This window comes from Drosophila eugracilis, unplaced genomic scaffold (assembly GCF_018153835.1).
Source record: "Drosophila eugracilis isolate 14026-0451.02 unplaced genomic scaffold, ASM1815383v1 contig_2154, whole genome shotgun sequence".
In the NCBI taxonomy this organism is placed as follows: domain Eukaryota; kingdom Metazoa; phylum Arthropoda; class Insecta; order Diptera; family Drosophilidae; genus Drosophila; species Drosophila eugracilis.
This window is the reverse complement of record NW_024573038.1, coordinates 3872046-3894490: the sequence shown is the minus strand read 5'-3', so window position 1 is coordinate 3894490 and position 22445 is coordinate 3872046. Positions and strand designations below refer to the sequence as shown.

General features: G+C 37.0%; 2 protein-coding genes across 2 annotated transcripts in view; both read left to right on the top strand.

Moving 5' to 3' along the window:
* The first annotated feature begins 1119 nt into the window (after positions 1 to 1119).
* Positions 1120 to 13722, top strand: LOC108108436. Its single transcript, XM_017216490.1, has 4 exons — positions 1120 to 1287; positions 3803 to 3991; positions 8080 to 8258; positions 13493 to 13722. The coding sequence occupies exons 2-4, from the start codon at positions 3811 to 3813 to the stop codon at positions 13694 to 13696; spliced, it is 564 nt and encodes a 187-aa protein (XP_017071979.1). The 5' UTR covers positions 1120 to 1287; positions 3803 to 3810; the 3' UTR covers positions 13697 to 13722.
* Positions 13723 to 21206: 7484 nt separating this feature from the next.
* The window catches only part of LOC108108574 (basic-leucine zipper transcription factor A), a 56869-nt gene continuing 55630 nt past the window's right edge, over positions 21207 to 22445 (top strand). Inside the window, exon 1 of the mRNA XM_017216665.1 lies at positions 21207 to 21679. The gene's annotated coding sequence lies outside the window, so the exon portion shown is untranslated. The remainder of the gene's footprint in view (positions 21680 to 22445) is intronic.

The following is a 22445-nucleotide window of genomic DNA, read 5'->3' as shown; positions in this document are numbered from 1 at the left end:
GAAATCTCTCTGAATACTTTCCCATTCTCTTTTTCTGCCATTTCCATTCAGAACAGTTGCCCCTTTCTTAGCCCTGTTTCCTTGTTTCCTAAACTCCTCAATTACCCTTCATTCTTGGCCATTTTTCTGCATTTATTCCTCCAATTTCTTTCATAAATACTTGGGCTCTTTGTGTGCTTAATTCATTCATCAAACTGTCAAATGAATGTCAAAACTAATAGAAGCCCTCCTTCAAGCATATTTCTACCACGAAAAGAAGCCACGAAAAGGTGCTCAATTATTGAAATGAATTAGTGGGCGCAAATTGTGGGTGGACTTAAGCTGATTTATTCTTTAGGGGCTTTATATCAAAATATTTTCATACAGTAAGTTCCTCGACAATAAATAGGGAGTAAGCTCTGTAAATGAACTTGGGCAGCTAATCATCATTTAATTTATTACAAAAAAATAAACGTGTATTATAACTAGCTGTCAAAGAACCAAAAGAAAATATTTCGGAATATATGTATAGTTTAATAATCAATGAATACTTTTTATATCTCATATCAGATATTATAGTTAATTTATAAAATATGGACTCATTATTTCCAATATGATGTCTAAATGGATGTCTTTTAATAAAGAAAATGGTTGATTAATAATTTATGTTCAAGATATTACCGTTTTGCATTAAAACCAAGTATCTCAAAAAAAGTGAATTTAACGGTGCTTCAGTATTTTCAGGAAACCAATTAAGTTGTAAAAATATTAAATATAATTAGTTAAATTAGGCAACGAAATCAATTTCTATCTTTCAATTTCTTAATGGTTTTTTTCCCCTCTGCATTCTCAGTTGCCAAACTCTTGGCCTTGTTCTTTGCCAATCAAGTATTATTTTCGTTTTCCAAGGAATCACAATCTCTAGTAATTGGACTGTTTAATTAGACAAACAGCTCTCCAAATTTGTGGCATATTAAATTCCAACTACGCCAGCACTTCATTTAACTTCTCTGAACTTTGAACCCAGAGCCGTAGTCGAAATTATCAGCGTTTCGCTGGCTTGCTATCATCTGATATCGCTCCATCACCCCCGCACCGAAGTGCTTGACATTATATGGCAATACTCCAAGCATTGATTTCCCTCATTTCAATCAGTCCTTCTTTTTCTCAGTTCAAGTCGGTTGTGTGTAAAATTTGTCGGTGGTTCAGTTGAGCGTTTGCATTTTTCGGCAGCGGTAACAATTAAAACCAACGACCGATTTGAAGAACGTTTAACGGTATATATACTATATCCTCCGAGTTGAAAATGTAATAAAAAGATAGCCAGCTGTGAAATTAAATTTTATTTCAAAGATAGCCGGCAAACAAATACTAATGGACGCCATTTGAAACAGAAAAATCTGCAACTGACAAGCCAGTCAAATACAATTGTTTCCCTCGAATGGCAATTTAATTGCTAAAAATATTTAGCATTCAATTTATATTTGGCGAAAATTTGTTTGTCTTATTTACCTTTTCTATTTATTTAAGTGCTTTAAATAATCCAGAGTTGAGTTTATTTTTTGTTGCGATTTTATTTTCTTTTTGTGTGTTGATTGAAAAGCTTTTTGGGATTTGCCATGATTCAGGATTAACTAAATCTTTAAGTGCTGTAGTCAAGTGACTGATTAGAAAGCAATCAAAAGGCAAATAAGCTGTTTACTCACGTTTTTAGATATTTTTTGGTGATAACACTATTATTATTAATTTAAATTGTACTAGACCTAGCATGGTTGCGATACTTACCAATAATCTTGATTAATATGCTTGTCATAGCTTTTTAAAAAGGTTGATAATTCAATTATCTTAAAAGAATTAGCTAACAACAATAGACACAAAAATCGATATAAATGTAACATTAAAAAATTAAGTGTGCTTAATAATGTACATTTGTTATATGAGTAGTAATTTTTAAATATTATTATGGTTTTTGTAATGCAAAAGATTTTTTGAACGCTAACATTATTAGACCAAAACATTAAATTTATTAATTTGAAAATGTAATAATAATTTTTAACTATATTTGATTTTAGGATTAACATGGTTTTCTCTAACTTGATTATTATTTTGGTCCATTCATTGTTTTTTGTTTTTACTAATAAAAATTTGTATCGGAAATACCATTTTACAAAATTAATTGACAGGATATAGAATTTGCACTAGCTTCCTCTGGGGCTTTCACCACCTATCCGAGCTCATTATCTTTCCTGCTTGTCGGTGTCCTTGCTTTTCTCTGGAAAAGTTTCCTTTTTTCTTGTATTCTGTGTTTGTTTTTGCCTTACCACAAAGGCAAAGAGCAGTTGCAGATAGACAATCGAGGAAAAGAGGAAGTGGACGAGTGCAGCGACAGAAAGGTCTTCCTTTCGAAATGTTTTCCCTGTTTTGTCTGTGCATTTACGCTCGTTTTCCCAGCCACACATCCTCGTTTTCCGAGTAGCTCTTTTCCTTTCCAGTCAGCTTTTCAACCACCCCACTCATTAAATGGCGCGTTAAGCGAGAAGAGAGCAAAAGTGAATGGCGGTAATGCACTTTAAGCTGCTTAATTGTTGCCAAATACTTGGGGAATTAACTGCACTCGAAGGAAAAGTATGGAATAGGAAATTCAACAATAAAAATGTTAAAATATAAAATTGATTTTATTATTTCTAAAAAGTTTTACATATTGGTTCATATATGTACAAACTGATTTGCGATTAGAAGCTTAAATGAATGAATAATATTTCTGAACCTTTTTTTCTAAGTGCATTAAGTCGAGTCTTTAAGGCTTGATCCTTGGAGAAAACTTGAAGCCTTCGCAGCTCATAAATCTTTAGCCGCCGCCATTCAAATCGCTCAATTGATGGCGCCCAACAATGGCTGTCAATACGATGCCTCTTCTGATGGCCTCCACCAAAAGATTTTCCTACATTTTTCCATTGTGTTTGTCTGTCTGCTTGCCGGGGGAAATGGAGCGGGATACATAGGCGAAGAGTTGGGACCATTGGAGCGTTAATAAGCCCGGCAATAACACCCATGGCATACAATCTATGCTGGTTGTCAGTCTCTTCTCAGAAAAAAGGCCAAGTCGGGGGTCAGATATATCAGATCGAAGCGACGTTACCAATTTGCTACTTCATGTGTAGTACAGCACTTGGCTCAGGCAGCTCGTATTTGATTTATTTAGATTTGCAAATGCAATCAATAGATTTTTACATGAATAAATATTTTTTATTACAGGCTATGAGCACAAAATTTGCTTCTTCTACAATAATTTTACATGTTTTCTATCAAAAGAATTTAAGTACTTAAGTAATTAAGTACATTAACGCAGTTCGAAGGTGCTTATGAAATATCCATCATATTATATATATTAAGTCTTAAAAGCTAATAAGTTAAATCAACAACTCTCCGTTATAAATTTCAAGTCAGAATATTATAATTTTTTGGACTGAGGCCAAAAAACATGTTTTTTTTCAACTTAAAAGTAAAAGTAAAGTTGTATTAAATAAATATCAAAATGAGAGTAACTAACCACCATTAAAAACTTTCTAGGAAGTTCCACCCCTTTCTGCTTGTCTTTCTAATAAATTGACGGAATAAAGGCTAGCCAAAGGCCAAGTCGTAGCGTTTGTGTTGGCCCACTCGATCCTTTTGTTTTGTAGTTTATGCGCCAGACAATTGCATTTCACTCCAGCCGGGATCGTGCTCCTTCACACAATGGTCTCTCCAAGAAGAAGCCCCTTCATTGTATTAATAACTTGATGCCGCCTGAATTGAAAGCAAATTTTCTAATCCTACGTTGCAGCGCAGAGGATGGCAGAAATCAGAGGATGTTCCCACTCGCGGCTTCAGCTATATATATTTCTCGGCCTGTTGGCATCGGTGTTTGCTTCATTACCGGGCGAACTCCCAGGAGCAGCAGGCGGTGAATCAAGGATGGATGTTCTAGGACTATCGCCGGGCCAGAAAGTCCTGGCTGCAGTGCCACCATCAGGTAAGCATCGTTAGTCATCAGTGATGCCAGCTTGGATATCCCTTCCAGAAATGTGGTTTTATTTTGAATAAAACATGTCGATTGAAACATAAAAAAATATGATTTAAAAGTGGTTTTAGCTCTTACTATTCTTAAAATATTTACTCCTAAACATCTTTCTTAAAATAGAGAAGAATGATAATCCTAGCTCTTATGACTCCGTCATTTATGTCGAACAAAAGCTAAGCTATAACTTAATTCGTTTGTTTTTGAAGCCATAAAAATCACTAGGGTCTTGAATTCACCTTATTTCGTTGCTCTCTTATTTCTAAATAATAATTTCTTAACTTTTTTGATCTTGCCAACACTGTTCGCTGCTTGTGACTCCGTTCCTCTATTGCTTTTCCAATTAGCTTTGTTTATCACGCATACGCACTGTGGTCTCTGTTGGAGTGTCAGGTAGAGTGGGATTTTCAAGGGTGGAAGCGGGGAGTATGCCGCCGAGTGGGAATGTCAACGCATTCTTAATTGGTATTTCGTTTTCCACCTTCACTTAGTTTCGCTAGTTCGCAATCTGCGCTTTTCCCATTCCCATTCCCAATTGTATTCCGCAGAGAGCCCGAAAATAACTCAAGTGTCACTGGCTCTAAGCTCACCACGACGCTTCAAGAAGCTGAGAACTAAGCGACGGGGAGCTAAAAATGGGGCAACAAGGGGTTAAGCGGGCGTTTGTGGGTAGTGCGGAAAAACAGTCAAGAGCAGCTGCAGCGAAACGTAGGCACTCAACCGAGCATGAATGCCACTGAATTGTGGACTGTGGCTAAGTAGAAATTGAATATTTATTAAAATAAACTTTGCAAAGCTATATACCAAAATCAAAGAGTAGGGAAAGCCAAGGAAGGGAATTTAACCCTGCCACCCACAAGAAATCTATAAAATTTTAAAAATATTCTGAAGCCAGAATTTACAATCTAGAATCTAGAATTTACAAAACGATATCTCATTTAAGAGATAACAAACTTTCAAAGGTTTCTGTATTTTAAGAATATAAGTAAGATCTAATGTTAAGTATAGAATTTGTTTACAGTTTTCATTCCCATGCTTTCCCTTGTAACCAGTTATTACTGCAGTTTTATCACTTGCTGAGCGTTTTGTGTGACACTATTATCCCACTGCTTCTTCTCTTCTTTCTCGTCATTCTTCTCTTTTTTCTGCTTGTTTTTTCCGCTGTTGCTAGTCGACAATCGCTATATCCGCTTGTTGCCTCTTCCAGTTCCCTTTAGACCAGCCATACCCCTGCCACCCATTTCTTGCCTATATTTGCCATTTTCCTTGCCACACCGTCATACCATCAGACCGCCCCCAGCGAATCCTTACCGCCTGAAACGTTTCCGTTGCAGCGAACGTTGCAAGCGGAATTTGATGTCGCTGGTGTCATTTGTCACGCGTTGTCGCTGCCGTCGTTTGTTTGTTTACCGATGCGTTGCTCCTTGTAGCTGCTTTTGCTGTTGCTCGTCGTCTCATGTTGTCAACATAGATGCAGAGGCATACACTAGCGGAAATAGTAACCAAATTAACCTCTTTATGTATATATTTTTAAGGCAACCATAACACCAATCTGCGGAAAACCGACAAGGGTTAAAATAATAAAACTTATAAAAACTTAAAAACTTATAAAACTTATCATCATCACATGGTCACACTGCGCCAAAGAAGGGGAAATAAAGGTCCTGATGCTTAAACTTAAATATTTGCTTTGCTATTTATTTTAGTATTTTCTGATTTTAAAAAGGGTTTTTGAAGCTCTCAGGCTTTTCATGTCAGTGTACTTTTTTAGTTTTTTACTACCTAAGCGTGAGAGTGTGTTCGTCAAGTTTATTCTTGGCATCATTAAGCGCCGACTACAACACTTAACACATATTGTTGCCATCCACTGGCCGTGCTCCTCCTTGACACCGTCTGCTCGTCCTCTTCCTTTTTCCGCTGCCACTCCACACAATTGAGGATAAGTAGTGCCAAATGCCGGGGAAGCCATTAAAATGCAAATTTCTAGTGGTCACGTGATGATGCTGCAATTCAACTTGGCCCACATAAACATTCAGCGAAAACAAACAGGCCGCGAGAACAACCGAGACTGACACTAACTCAACAGCAGCCACTGCATCATCGGCGACTTTCGCTTTTATACAAAAACAAAAAAGACAGAAGGATTTTAAAAAAACGTTGCCCTCACTTTGTTTTTGGCCTTTCCTCTTTCGTTTTCGCATTTTGCCGCTTTCCATTTTGGCCATCTGACATTTTGGGTCAGTTGTCGCATTTGTTTTCCGCCCGCTGTTGTGTTGTTTTTTGTTGGTTCGCTTCTGTTTTTCAGCCAACTTTCAACTTTAAAATGCGTGATTTATGGCCGAGATGCAGCAATAAACTTTTTTGTGGTGCGTTAAACATGGCGTATGATTAACGTCAACGCGGCGTATGCGTAACGATGGTTTCTGGGGGAAATGGCAGCAGCACTTAGCGACAGCTCAAAGCTGCGGAAAAAAGCATAACGAAACGAAACGAAACGAAAAGTTCTTGGCCAAAGCGATTCTGAACTGCAGTTGGAAATTAGTTTCGAGTGACAAGCGCATAATTCGTACACAACTTAATTAAATAAGTTTGCAATCGCAAAGCGAATGTCGAGGTGAAAAACGATTAAAAATAAACATAAGCTCAAGGATAAAAAACTAAAATGATAAGTTTATAAGGTAGTCTTATAAAATATTTGACGTTTTTGAAAGTTCAGTTTATTAATCTAAAGTTGGTTGGAAGTTGAAGGAACTTAACTCAAGATAAATATTTATAAAATGTATATAGAAATAATCATAAACTGTATTAGAAAGTCATAAATCTTTTCGATTTTAAACAAAGAATAATGACAAGACTCATGCCAAGATGTGTTATAAATCTTATTCCTTAAACCTCTTGAATTACTTTGGCAAAAGTGCATTATTTGTACCTATTGAAACGGAAATTAGAGAGTCATTCAAAAGCTGAATGGGCTTACCTCAATAAAAAAGGAAACCCCTTTTTTGTCAATCATCGGCCTTTTTCCTTCACTTTCCCAGGTGATTGCTAAACAATTTGATTTTGTTCGTTTGGCTTGATGATTGGACAGAAGAAGAACTGTTCTCGTAAATGTTCAATTGATTGCCAGCCGCCTTCGACATAATGCCATTCGAGACCCAGAAATTGTCTAATGACTGCAATTCGAGACGCTTATCAAAGATTCATGTGCGCATTTGCCAATCACCTGCAGAGCGGATCGCATTTCCCGAAGTCACTTTCCGCCCCCCACTTTTCCATTTCCTTTGCCATTTTCTTGTTTTCTGCGGCGATTGCACTTAACTGACAGTAAGTAGCTAGTTGAACTCAAACAAAATGCTTAGCGCACAATCTGAGAACAAAACAGCACTCGAGGAGGCTTCAGATACTCGAGTACTTTGGGGTTTTTAGGATAGGAGGAGGCTGAGAGCTGTGGAGTGTCTTAAAATTAAATTTCTTCCTTAACCAGTCATACTACGAAAAATAAAAGAAATCTTACACTTTGGGAAAGGGGAAATCAAATTTTCAGCTTACTTACGAAATATAACTTAAATATTGATAATGAAATTTAATATGTTTGGTTATTTACATTGATTATTTTGTGGGATAGTGTTTTTGTATATATATTTTTTATGTTTTGAAAGCATTCCAAAGCAAATTGGGGGTTTTAAAAATTAGTTATAGTATATTTCAAAATTATATTCCATACTTTATTTTTATTTATTTTTTTTGGTTTATTTGGTTTTCGACAGCTTCTTACTATTTTTTTTGTTAAATTAAAAAATTATTTATAATTTTAGGACTGAGGTTTATCATTATCTTGAATAAAGATGAATTCATTTTATAATTTGGAATAAAATATTAAATATTATATTTTAAAGAACGGTGTCGTTTTCTGCATATACTCGTATAAAGATAATAGTTTCAAATTTATTATAAACCTTAAATTGAGATATATTTTTAACAACATAGATTACCTTCTTTAGAGTAAAATTTCAATGCTTTGTATTCGTTTCTTGTGATTGCAGGACGGACGAGTTTTTTGCTGTACCAATTAGCCATGGCCATAAATTCAGCCGCCGGGCTGGAAGTGCCGACGGTGCAGGATGTGGAGGTGGTCGATGTGGTGGAGCAGCAAGACCAGGAGCAGTTCCTGCTGGCGAACCCGGATCCCAACTGGCTGGCCGCCATGGCCAATGAGTTTCAGGTGAGAGCAGCCCCTTAGCCTTGGTCCCGGAATCGGTAAGCCAGATAACTCCTGCCAACATAAATCACGCTGTTGTTGCTGCTTAACTTTTTCGATGCTGATGCTTTTTTATTTTAACTTTGCCCCGGATATCTGTCAGAGCCTGTCTGCATTTTGCTGGAGATGGTGGTGTTTTTTGTTGGTGTAGAGAATGTATAGAATTTGGAGGAGCTTCTTCAGGCACGTGACCGCATGGTGGTCACGCTCCAGTGCCACCGGATTTCATTTACAGCCAGCAGGCACGCCACGTCGCTTTCCAGGATTGAAAACAATCAGGCAGCAGCTAAAGATTTATCAGTTCCTTCAACTGCCGTCGAACCGAAGGGCAATAACCGATTAAGACCCGAAACCCAGTTTATCATTAGGTTTGGCCTTCCACCCACTCCAGATAATTGCTGAAGATTAGACATCTTGACGGGCATTGAAATTTCAATTTTGTAAATGATTTTTATGGTTGCTAATGACTTATGGACTATTATCAAGATGAGGAGTCATGAAACGTGAGACATCTGAGTTATGTGTTGTAAATACAAATTTAATATATACTATGTTGACATTGTGTTTAACTTTTTCTCAAAGAAGGCTTTCCCAGCTATAGAAACCAGTTCAAATTTGGATCTCCTTTCCTTATTGATTTTTCCCAAAAAAAAGAACTGCCATTACTAGAAGGATATCTCGTTGGACTTTTATAGCAGCAGTTTGATTGAAAATTCATATTTCCCGTAATAATCACATCATCAACTTGTCAGAAATTGCCTCAAAGCCAAACCAATTTCACTGGCACAGAGATTGCAGCTGAGGCCGAAAAAAGCCTGGATTAAGGCATGCATGGAAAGTTTCTCATTAGCACTTGCATAAAGAGATGGTATCTCTTGGAAAGGATGGCCACAATCTATGCCCTGGTATATGACCATGGTCTATTTTCGTTCCCGGCATATTTTTTGAGGGAGGGTTTTTGGCCAAAAATTTAAATAACTGTCTTTTTCGTCCTCCTTCAGAGAACTTGGACTTGAGAGTCGATATTTTGGTTACCCCATTTGCGAGATTGTTCCATATTGCATTTTTCAATGTTGCTGCTGCTGTGGCTGGTTGTTAGTTCGCTTTGAGACATCTGCTTTCAATTTCGCAGATTGTCTCGCTCAAATAAATGCAAATTTTATGCAAAACAAACGACACTGATAGTGGGAGATATATGGTGGTGGAGCTGGTTGGTTGGGGTGTTTGTCTTGTTTTTTTTAGTTCCTACTGATAAGCTCTTGGGTTGGTTGCTCAGTATTTAAATATTTCATATTGATAAGGAATATCCTTACGGTGGTGCTGTAACTCAGAAAATTCAAGCTTATTTTCTATTTTTGAAAATAAATTTTTAAAATAGGGAATTTTTTTCTTCTAATATTAAAAGCCGTAAACTAAATCTAACTAACTAAATATCTTAGACAATCTACAAGTTCAAGTACAGGCAAAAATAACAGATCAGACGTTTTCTCTTTTTATATCTTGCACCCTTAAATTAAATTTGAGTTTACAAATCCAAGACTAGCTTATTTCTACCAAAGCCTGGATTCAGTTTGATACACTTTCAGAGCCAAAAACCGCTGCTGATTAGGTTGTTGGAAGGTCTATCCAATACAACTACCATTACCACCCTCAGCTTACTTCTGAGGACGAAAAGGAAAAAATACGGAGAATGTCCACTGGGGATTACTTTGCTTAATTCAACTGCAAATGAAAATTGTTTGTTCTGTAAATTCAATCTCTTGGTGTCTTGTTGACGTTGTCATTACGCCGATGTCTGGCTCAGCTGTTTGTCGGAGGCCTTGGGCTTTCACTTGCCACCTCTGCCGACGCCCCCAACCTCCCTCTTAAACTCACCCACCTATCTTTACCATTTACCAGTGAGTTCATCAAAGCGTAATCTGCACAAAATGGCGTCACTTCCTTAGTCGAGGCGTTTTTAGGAAAAAACAACAAGAAAATGGCCGGGAACTTTAAGGCTAACTATGCTGGGGACGCTCTAAGCTTCCGAAGGACCTTCAAGAACCCCCAAAATCCGGGCCCTCCACCCTCTCTGCTCATCTAATGGAGTCATAATTCTTCAGCTCGTTAGCAATACATGCAACGTAAATATGCTTGCGCCGAAAAGTATGCCAGGCATTTCTTTTCGTCCTTTCCACGTTTTTAAGGGCCATACCCTGCAGGCAGCCTGATCGGCTGTGCTAGGGTTGGTCAATGGGTTTGTAACAGCCATGGGTTGGCATCTTCAAGATTAATTGATTTTTAAAGGATGTTAAACGGGGCGTTTTAGTAGAGTAAGAGTTTTGAGTTTACACATGAAAGGGCCTTTACAGGGCCTTGTGTCAAGGAATATGATTTCTAGGAATAAGTTTCTTACTTCTAAAGCTTAACGATATATTTATTGATTTAGTATAATAAATGAATTATAGAAAATATATTTTTTTAATTATTTAATAATCTTTATACTTTTGTTTTTATATTAAACTTATGGGATGAAATATTTGAGATTTGTTTATAGACATTTAAATAATTGGCAATATTAATATGTCAAACTTAAATCAATAGATTTTTCTTTAAAGGGTAGCATATAGCTCCTATAGCTTTACATTTTCTATAGCTACCTCCATCAATTTGTTTTCCATATTCCTTTAGGCGACTTCCTCTTCGCATCTGTGTCTGCAGTGGTGTGTGTGGGTGTGTGTTTGTCTGCCCTCCTTGGTGTGTGTGTTTGTCGGTGTTAAACCTTTTCGCCTTTCGGGAAGCCGTGGGCGGTGGGCGTGAACCAACAGAGCAGCCGCCTTGGCAGTGGCCGCTGGCCTGACAAGTTGCTTAATTGAAAAGTGTTTTGTTTGGCATGCCTAAGGCAAGGCCATGCTTGTTCACTGAGAGTAAAGAAATATATAAAAATTGTACTTTTTAACATCATATTTTACAAAACAACACAACACAAGATATTATTTTTAAAAATTTGTTTGTTTACGACTTAGAAGTAACTCAAATTTCTAAAAGACTCTTAACTGGAAACTAAACTTCTATTCCATTCTCTTAAAGGTGATCATATTTTGAAAATTAAAATATTTATATCTTAAAACTCTTTTTATATTGTTAAACATTTTAAGTTTTTTATCTCTTTTTCATAGTCCATTTTCTATCGAGTTCTTCTATTAAGAAAAAGTGATTTTTCCAGTGCCTTTTAGCTTTTAGGACCTTTGCCCCGACTGCTGATTTGGCAACTTTTACGTTCAATAATTTGCTGCTTATTTATGCGCTCGCTTTAAACCGGGCCAGAAAAGCAACAAAGGACTTCCGCTTTTTTCTACCAAAAAAAGAAGATCCTTCAAGGATTCTGTGATTACGCATGGGGTGGAGAAAAAGTGCCGCATATTTATCACTTTTCCTACTTTTTATTGCTTCCTCTTTCGCCTGTCGCCTCCTCCTTCGTCATAAATAATTATGTTATTTTAGATTCTGTGTTTTTTTTTTATATTTTTTTCCTCCTTCTTGCGTTGAGTTGAGATAAATTGTGGCAATAATTATCGCACATTTTTCACAGCGACATTTTTCAACGACTCTCAGCATGAATTCGGTGACAGTTTTCGTAATTAAGTCGACATGGTGACTTAATGACGCTGCTGCCACGCCCCTCGCATGATAACTGGGCACTTATGTTTATGGGTTTTATGTATTTTTAATTAACTTTGATGTTGATTCGGCAAGATTCTTACCGAGCCCAGTCAAATTAACTTAATCAAAAGCAGTACTCAACTTTGTCTGAAGCAGGACTCCCTCGAAGGACTCTCCAGTCTCTGTGTTTGTTGGTCAGCCCGGTCTTTTGTGTCTCAAGTGTTTGTCTGTCTAATTGGTAAATTTAATTACCCAGCCACCGGTCACCTGTTTGTGTTTCGGTTCTCCTAGCTGCAGTGCGAAATTCCAATTTCTGCTCAAATTTAATAAGCACGCTCCCAGATTTTCGGCTAGCTGGCTAGAATTTATAGACTGACGCTCCTGCGGCTACGCTGCCTTTCGTCCTTAGTTGGCAAACGGAACTTTCGTTTACCTTTTGCTTTAACTCTGACGTTAACGGAAATGCAACACTCTCTCGGACGGTGTGCCACGCCCTGATTTGCGCCCCCAGCCAGTCAACTGAGGCCATTCAAGGGGGTTAGTTTGTAAAGTTTCAATTTCTAGTGTGTGGTTTTCAAAATGGGAATAATGTTAAGACTAAATGTAAATACTTAAATTCGTATATTTTTATATAATTTTAGCATATTTTAGCATATTTATTAGTAATATTTTTTAAATTCTTTGTAACAAAAGGATATGTTGATATAGTAAATGAGATTGAGAAACTTTCGAAACTCCCCCCTTTCGCCATAAAATATATAACATGGCTAAACTGCTTTGGCGCTGTTTACTGCAGTTTTCAATTAAGTTGCCAATGTCCCTCTGCCGACAATTTCCCTGTTCCTCGAACTGCAACTCATCCAGGTGGCTGCTTCCCTTTTTAATTAGTTGACAAACTTGCACATTTTTATCGCCGCTTGTTCGTTCTACCTTTGCTAACTGGCCCCTGTTTGCGCACCCCACTTCCCTCCCCCTTCTCGGTCTATCACTCTCTTATTAATTTCATTTTGCACTTGTAATTGCCAGTATATATCGCATCGCATCGCTCATACGCAGCGTTGCACCGGAAATTAATTTCCGTGCGCTTTCCCAGGAAGAGAAAGAACAAGAAAAAAACGGACTGCCTGGTTGATTCTTGAACAATGTCAAGACCAGCAGGGTCATAAACAAGGAGATAGGATAAAGATACAGGGAGAAATTATGTTAAATTTATTATCTTTTGGTTTTGTTTAAGGAATGTTGCTTATTTGATGTTAACCTTATTTTAGGTAATACTAAGTAAGTAATAATCTATAAAAAATATATACATAAAGCCATTTCAAAGAATTTGTTGCCCATTTCTCACGAATTTGAGATTAAACGAGAGTGGATAGTAACACAAAATTAAACTATATTGCAATATTAATAATTCTTATTTCACATTAATTCTTTAGAAGTTTACCACAAGTTCTTTCTCTCAGTGCTTGTTTATCTCCTTATCCAATATCCAATTCCATTTTCTACTTGCACTCGTGAACGGAAATCTCTAATAATACAGCTCTTGTCTTTGATTCCAGAGTGTGCCAGTGTATGAGACTTTTCCAACGGATTTGCAGAACTGGCTGATGGATGGGTATGGAATCAGTGCCACGGATGTCTACCACAGTTGGACTAGACCGGGATTCGGTAGAAGGAGCAGTACCCGTTCCCAATTGATCTGCACTTCCGATGGACAATGCTACGAGGTCAACAAAATCGTCACCGCCTGCTGTCCATTTTGAGCACCCAATAAATGCATTGAAAACAATCGAAAGGAAATCATAAATTTGTGGCACACACACAGACACAGACAAAGACACACTAGACAGAATCCAATCGACTGCCAGGGAGTTCCGGCATTGTCCGCAATGAGACCATTAAATACCGACGCTCCTGTGGCCGACCACGTGGTCAACGGTCACCAATCGTTGGGTGGGTGCATCTGTTGGTCAGATTCCCAGAATAATGCGAATGGGAATCGTAATCGAAAGCGGGAGCAGCCAACTGCATTGGTCCCTCTGCCTGTTAAGCTTTTTTGTAGTTCGAGTAGTTCAGTTAACTAACAGAGATTTTCCGTCATGCGACCGGGTTCATTATTTCAGCTTTTTTTCCAGGTCTTACAAAAAATGTCTGTTTTCTGGTCGAAAGGGAAATATTTTTATACATAAGAGCATTAAGAAAACTTTATAGGTATTATGGATCCATGAAAAGTTCATGGGTGATTAACATAGTTGATAAATAACATTTTTTTTATCTGTATGTATGGGGTAGTCCTTTGTTAATTACAAAACTGAATGTCAAAATTAAATTAACCTCTTTATAAGGGTTCTTAAAAATCAAAAAGAAATTAAAGGCTTTCGTTTTAATGGATTAAAGAAATAAAAATAATAACTTTTTAAGAGTAGAGAGAGAGTGAGAGTGGGCATTGCATAAAAACTAGAATATATAATCATTCTCGTTAGATTATTGTGAAAACGAAACAGGACGCATTTTCATAACCAAGCTTTAAGTTATTCTAAAAAAATATTCTTTTTATATGACTAAAAAAGGGGATCTAAAAACTAATAGGCATTATTGGAATTTCATTGAAAACATACTAAATTATAATAGAAACTTAGGACATATTATGAATTAGTTTCTGCTTGACCTAGCCAGAAAGTTTTCTTTATATATAAATTGGGTATTTGCACGTCGACCATATCCAAAATGAAACCACTCCCTAGGGGCTTTGAGCTCTTTATGCGTGTCTGCAATCAGCGGCAACGAATGTTTCCATGTACCAAACGCGTGCTAAAACAAAAGGAGGAGAAAAACGCAACAACAAAAGCCGGAAAAGCGGCGGCAACAAGAACAACGGCTGCATCAGGGAGGAAAATCAACATGCAACAGAGAAAACGAGCAGCAGCAACAAATGTCAGTTATTTTCATTTTTTCCACCTTATTTTTTTCGCATTTTGTGTGTGAGAGAGAGAGAGGTTTTTTTTTGGCATCTCCATCGTCTCGCAATTGTTTCGCTGGTAAACAATGTGATTTTCAGCGTGAAATTTCATTCAATCGGCAAGGGTATATGGCTAGATGGCTATATGGCCATAACCCCCTTTCAGCCACACCTCAGTTACCAACTCATTCGACGGCCATTGCTGGGCAATTTGGGTGTGCAAAACAGTGTGTGTGGCCCCAAAAAATATGTCGAGATGTTTTTTGTTTTTAACAAATTCTTTTTTCATTGCATTTTACTTTTGTAGCTGGAAAAATGATTTTTATTTATATATTGTATGAAGGATTTTCAGCCTTTTTCTGGGCAAAATTGCTTTTAATTGATCAAATTGTTTAAATATACGCCATTCATATATGCATATATTTGCTTCCTACGTTTTTTCTTGCTTTGGCTGTTGGCTTGGTACTTTTTATATTTTCAATTAAACTTGTAATGTTTTTGTTTAGTTGTTTATGCTATTGACATTAAAACACATAAAATAACATGTTTATTGCCGCATTTGACATTTTTATTCATTTTTTAGTTACCTTGGCGTAATTGTTTGTATTTTTTATGGTTACAGTGTATTTGCTTATCCTTTTTATTGTAAAAACAGTTTGAGATAAATTAATATTGTTGTTATTATATGGTAATAAAACAGTCTTTACTTTATAAAATAACATTATTAAAAACAAACTGACTCTGACTTTAATTTATTTGTCGATTGCCATTTATTTGACTGTTAAATATTTTGGATTTAATTTATTATTCAGTTAGTTTATTTTGGGTTTCCTTGTCATTTTCATATGCTGGCTGCGTAGATTTCACCAATAAATGCAGACATAAAAGTTGAATAAAAATTAATTTATTTATTTTGCAGAATTTACATTTTTATATTGTGGAGGTGCATAGAAAACGATGAGGTTTCAAGTATCAACAGAGATTATTTTGGGCTTATAAATAATAAATTTAGTCCATAAATAAGGGATAAATTGAAATGATAACTCTAGTTTCTCTTCATAATTGATTTTAAGCATTTCTAAGTCCAAGTAAAAAGTTGTAATTTGGTTATTTAAATAATAAACAAACTAAAAAGTGGGATAAAGTCTTCTTTAATCAATAATACAATTATTTATTATTTTGCCAGCACACACTTTATGTCCAGTTCACATAACTCTCTAGTATAGTTTATAGAAGTTAAAATACCATCTGCACAGCTCTTTATTTAAACTCTGTTGCAATTTAATTAAAGACCGATACCGATTCCAATGGAATATATATATAAATAAGTGAACAGGCAGACACCACCGAAAATATTCGCAAGCATAAATGCCAGCGATTCTCTGGCATTCGTTTGGCAACTCTCCGCCTCCCTCCCTTCGATTTTAAAACTTAGCAAGGGGAGCCAGTAGCAGGAAAATTTGTAAGCTTAAAAGCGATTTTAGTCCTCACATCTCGCATGCCCCGCCATTATGGCAATCTGTCTGAGTGCCCCTGCCACCTATAGAGAGCCTTCATATATCTGCTCGCACATAGCGATATGCATATAGGTAATGCATGTAAACGATATTGCTTCACTCAACTGTCAGGAGGGGTATTAAATAATATTTTACGCTGAGAAGGCTGGGCGTGGCCATGGGCGTCCTCATCATGGCCTGTGACATTTCTGACTGCAGCCTGCCTGGGAATCCCAAAAAAAAAAAATAAAACCGCAACTTTACTGAATGACAGACCGACAGACAAGCAGACATAGATGTCATGTGCAGAATTATGTAACACGGGTGGTATTTAATTTTTTAAGCAAACTTAAATTGTCTGCCAGCTTTTGGGAAAATCTGCATTCAGCATTAAGCATGTGCATAAATGGTTGCATACTTTGTGGTGCTTTGGATGAAGCTCCTCATGGATTTGATTACATTTTGGCTTGGTAGCCTAAACCCAGTTTTAGGTTTGGAAAGAGATAGTAGGGTTTCAAGGGTACTTTTAGATAGTGTGTACTATGTTAAGGATGTTCAAGTTATTAAAAATAACTTACTGTTAGGGGTCATTAGTGCAGTTTCGTTTGACTTTGGCATAAATACTATTTTCAACAAAGATTCTGGGAAGATAAACTATTTTGACTTCATTTTTTACAAGTAAATAACTGGAAAAAAACTTCTCTTAAATCAAATACAATATTTAAGAATATTTTATATACTTTTTGCTTTATTATCTTTTGCTTTAACATCGTTTTCTGTGAGATTTAATATCTCCAGCCCAACCCAAAAATGTTTGTTGAAAAGATATTCATCAGCAGAAAAGCTTTTCAGCCCCTATTTTACTTAATAATTTTGGCATTTCTTTAAGGCTCGGTAACACAAACAGTTCCATTAGTCCCTATGTATTTATCAGCAATTTGATAGTTGACTAAATTTATAAGGAATGGATTGAAGAAAGCACTTAGATATGAAATTTGAGAAGTTTTCTCGACCATGCCCCTTCGTTTCATGTTGAACAAACAAAAGGCCCGAAGGTTTTTGTCCCTTTGGGGAACTTTCACCTGCTGACGACACGAACGTGTCCAAAATGCGGGCTTCAATAATTTGAGGTGAGTTTATTATGCAGATAAACAAAATGGGCGCCACCCGATTTTTGCCAACTCAGCATTAAGTTTTGCCACCTCACTCACATACACTCGCAAATGGATATGAGGCCAAGAGCCTTTGGGCCATGGTCAACAATTGCCGGCAATCATCTAGGCAGTTACCTTATTACAACAACAACAATGTGGCGGAGGGGGGATATAATAGAGTGGAAGGGGCAACTTTGGCCATAACGGGAGTTATCTGTCTGTAAATACATAATCTGCTGGCTGGTCCAAAGTGAACCCGTCGACGTTGCAGCTTTCTGGTTCCCAAAAGATTTCAGCCTGGCTTGTGCACCTTGAATACGGATTTACTTTTATTGCCACAGCTTCCTGTTGCCCACTTTTGTGCACTGAAAGAAACAACTTGGCCCAAGAAAGTAATATAAATAATTTTGTAAATATTTTAAGAAAGAAAAAGAAAAGTTAAGAAAAGGTCACTCCTTTCTAAAAATGCTAAAAAATTTAAATAATCAGAAGATCTTCTACAACGTGTCCTGAATTTTTTCAGTGTTCTTTCTTTCGTCCTTATTTTTGTTGTGGGTTCCGCTTTTAGGGTTAAGCAGGTGCTTTATAAACCAAGCATCCAGGCGGGCGGCCTCTAACGGTAAATAAGGACAAATACCACGTAATGGGCAACCTGTGCGTGGCTGAAGTCCCATCGAGAAAAACTAGAGGGACAGAATCCCTTTACTCCTGGATTCTTATTTCTTAAGGGAAAGTTGGAGAGGGAAGACTATGTTAGGCTGTAAAATTTTCACCTTTAAATGTGTCCCCTAAGCGCAATCAAAGGATCCTTGTCAGTCACATTTGTTTTGTTTTTGTGGCGGAGGTGAAGATGGAAACTTGTCGCCTTAATATTGCTTCCATATTCATAATTACTTAAGCGGCGATGTCAAGTCTGCCGACATCTTTAGTGGGTCGTGAAATATTTATTAAGTGGCCGGAGCGTAGTGGAGTTTGGGAAATACTTTTGCCATAAATTTGACGCAATTGCGTTGCTTTGGATTTCAAATTCAGAACAAAGTTCTTACGGCTTATTAAAGTCGAAAGTTTTTGATAGTTTCGGCTATGTGAAAGCTGGTTTTAAGAGGCGATTAGCTTGTGTGTTGAACTTTATAAATTAAATGAGACTTTAAAGTTTTTAATTGCAGAAATGTAATTAGTCTACGGATGGGGTTTAAGGGGATTTCAAAGTTGAAAATATGAGGGGACTATAATACTACATAAACAATAGTTTTAAGTGAACTACCTATCTTATTTAAGTTTTCTTCAAAGGAAGGCCTTTGATTTAAATTGGTTTAACTTATTATTACTTGCCTTAAAAGTCCGAAAACACTTACAGTTTAAGACACATAGTTACTAGCCCCCTAAAAATCATCCTAAAAGGTCTTAAATATTGAAGTAAACTATATAAAAATATTAGTCTCCCTTTCTTAAAATAAATAAATAGCCACAGATCCCCATAAATTCAATGAGTACCCTTCGTCCAACTAGTCAAATATCAACTATAACTCACCACAAAGCAAATATAAATTGCCTTACATAATCCACACCAGCACAACGCTACCAAGGACTAAGGCCACCAAAATCACATAACTCATATATATATATATAACATATATGGGACACACATGAGCAAACGTGAAAGACAAACAGAAAACATGGTGAAACTAGAGGGAAAGCCCCGTCCGACATATTGAAATTCATAACTACATACAGAAACCAATTACAATATCAATTTAAAAGGGATTAAAATGGCCCGGCCGGAGGCTTAAGCGGCTCCTGACACCACTCTCTCGGCTCCTAAAACTGCCACTCCGTTGCCCGTTGTTTGGCCATGGTCAAAATGCGGCGTATTTAAGATTTGTTCCCTTGTAAAATTTGTGAAATTGCAAATTGTATTTGCTTGAGCCGTGCTTGGGAGACCCCAAGCCGTGGACCCCAAAAACTTTTAAATGAAATTCTGAGCTGGCAGATTTTCATAATAAATAACTGGTCTTACACAAGCATAATCAGCCATAATGCCATTGTGTAATGTCAAAATATATTGTATTGACTCAAAAGCTGGGATGAGATTCTCAACAAGTGGCAATCCATCTCTGCTCTTCCTCAGACTTGGTAGTGTGTATTTTTGCATAATTTATCTTGTTTGCTTGTTAAATCAAAAATGGTATACACAAAAGACCGCAGTATTGACGGCATTCGACCGGGCCAAGATGCAATTTGGCTAAGTAAAGATGCAGATAGAGTGCAGTCTGTTGGAGTGCAAATAGACAAAAAAATATTAAGCTAAATGCAGACGCTGGCTAAGCAGCTCGTATACATTAAATTTAAACGCTCGACTAAGCGATTTAATTTGGAAAGTGGCAAAAAAGCTGGCCCAATCTTTCATCGTCCAGGGATCACTTCTTCTGCTCCTTCCTTTTTCTTCATCCAATCATCGATTCGTCCATCCATCATGTCTATCAATGCCTGGGTCTTAGCCATGAGACAGATAAATCAGTTAAGCATCGTCATGTCAAGTTAACAGGCGATTACAAGGGCTTTACCTGACCAGATACGTGGCTAAAGACCATTGCGAAGGGTCAGCTGGATTCGAGAGAATGTTTCTGTAGAAAAGGTTTTCTGGGAAATCGCCGATTCTTATGCTTTCCCAATTAAAATTTTAACTAAGAGTTAAATATTAGTTTAAAATTAAGAAAATATGTTAAGCAAAGTAAGTTTACTTCTTACTTCTAAAAACTATTTATATGAACTTTTAACTACCTCTTCACTCCAAGTTCTTGTTTTCTTAATTACAGTATAATAAGCTATCAGCAAAGCAGTATAAATCTAGCAATTTAGCTTCTTACTTCCTTAAAGTACTTGTTATGTACACTTGTAGAAAAACCTTTGAGTGCCAATTAAGTTAAGCAGATTTTGGTAACCCAACGCCAGACCAATGCCTCAAATTAACCGGCGATTACAAAAGGCTTTCACCATGTATATGTATTGGGATATTCGATAACCAATCGAGTGTAGGCAACGCAACAAGCAAATGACAATTGAAAGGATAACAAGAAGGACAAGAGGGACTCAGGCCCGCAGACCTCTGCTTGTTGATAAAAGAAATTAAACAGACAACGTAGAAAAGAAAGAAAAAACAGAGAGGAAACACAGAAATAAAGGAAAGTTAAGCCCCCAAGACAATTGACAATGGGTGGGCCGGAAAATGGTTAAAATGCGAGGAGGGGAGAGGGTGAGGTCCTCTTGGCTGGGGATCTGCGGCATTTGTCTCGACTGTCTCGTTGACATGACGTTGCGCGAATTGTACGCCAGGATTGTTGTGCGTTCTGTATGCTGTGTTTTTGGTTTGCCAGTCGTCTGCCTACAAAGTGAGCAACACGCGCCGATGATTATGTTGCCGCTGACAACGACAACAACCACAGCAGCAACACCAGCAGTAGCAGCAACAGCAACACCAGCAATAGCAACAGCAACATCAGCAACAGACTTCTCCGAAAACGAAGTCATTTTCGGACTTCAGTTGGCGGTAAATGTTGTGTGGCACGAAGCTTTTCATTGACTAAAAGTGACGCATGCGCGGTTGCAGGACCAACTTAGACTCCGATTTAGTTTCAGTCCTCCGTCCTCAGTTTCAGTTCGTTTTTGTCACTCGTGCCAGCTGGATGGCACACGCGGCGTATGATTAATATTGGTCTTGGTCTTCTAAGACTGTTTTATTGGATTTTGGCGCAAGAAGGCAAAAAAGCCGGCTAAAGTGTCCCCCGTGGGTGTGTGTGTGCACGTGTTGCCGGAAATACTTTGAGCAATCGAAACGAAGCTGAAACAAAAGCCTAAGCAAATTAACTTGGCCCATTCGTTATATTGCGAGCATTGTTCTAGTGGTTATTATGTTTGGTTTTTTGCCCAGCCCCCTGCCAGCACGAAAGTAGGTTAATTGACGTGTGTTGTGGGCGTATCTACAAGGAAAATAATAAAACAGGAAAAAAACAGCGTACCTACATGTATAAAAACAACTACAAGAGCAGCAAGTGAAGTGGTCAATTGCCCACAGCCCGAGGCCTCTGAACCCTCTCGATAAAATAAAGGAGTGTGAGCAGAAAGTCAAGCTAATTTAAGGTATGTCAAACAATGGCTTTTGTGTTTTAATTTATATAAAAAATAATTATTCTAAAAATATATACGTTTAATCAACGTTGGCCGCTGTGTTAATGGGTTTATTTTGATGTTTATTGCATTGGCTGGAAATAAATTTACATAATTCGCCTATAAAAGAGTTTCAATGCATTAGCAAAATATCTATTGTTTTTAGTTGAATGAATTTTATGCTGATAATTTGTTTTCCTGTTGGCTTGTTTTAATTAGATTTTGATGCGAGTGAGCGAAGTGCAAAATTTGAATCAATTGTCAATTTAGTGAATAGCTTAAAAGGTAATTTTGTTTATGATTAATAAAGAAGTGTATCGATAATTCTTTTTGAAAAAGCAATTCAGCCAAACGAAAAATTATCAGTTAGATTTAGCCTTTAACTCATTTTCTAATTTATTTTAGAAAATCTGCCAACATTTCCCTTTTGTTTCTTCAAATGTGAGCTTCTTAATTAAAAATTTATTTTTAAAAAATAAAAACAAACATTTGGCTTGACACTGTAACTTTTCTAATTACCCTTCAAAAAAACACCAAAACTTTTCATATATTGTCGCATTGACACTGCAGCAAACATGAAAAATAAAATATAATACAAAGGGGAATTCCATTGCATAACCAGAAATAAACATATGCAAAATAAACTTCAAACAAATGTCGTCGCCCAGACTTTTGGGCCTTCAGAACTAACACAAAAAAGGATAAAAAACAGAACCGAAAAAAAAACTGAAAATAAACA

Coding starts and splice junctions, on each gene's coding strand:
- LOC108108436 (XM_017216490.1), top strand. CDS start 3,811: ATGGCAGAAATCAGAGGATGTTCCCACTCGCGGCTTCAGCTATATATA. Junction 3,992..8,079: donor GGCTGCAGTGCCACCATCAG/GTAAGCATCGTT, acceptor TTGTGATTGCAG/GACGGACGAGTTTTTTGCTG. Junction 8,259..13,492: donor CCATGGCCAATGAGTTTCAG/GTGAGAGCAGCC, acceptor CTTTGATTCCAG/AGTGTGCCAGTGTATGAGAC.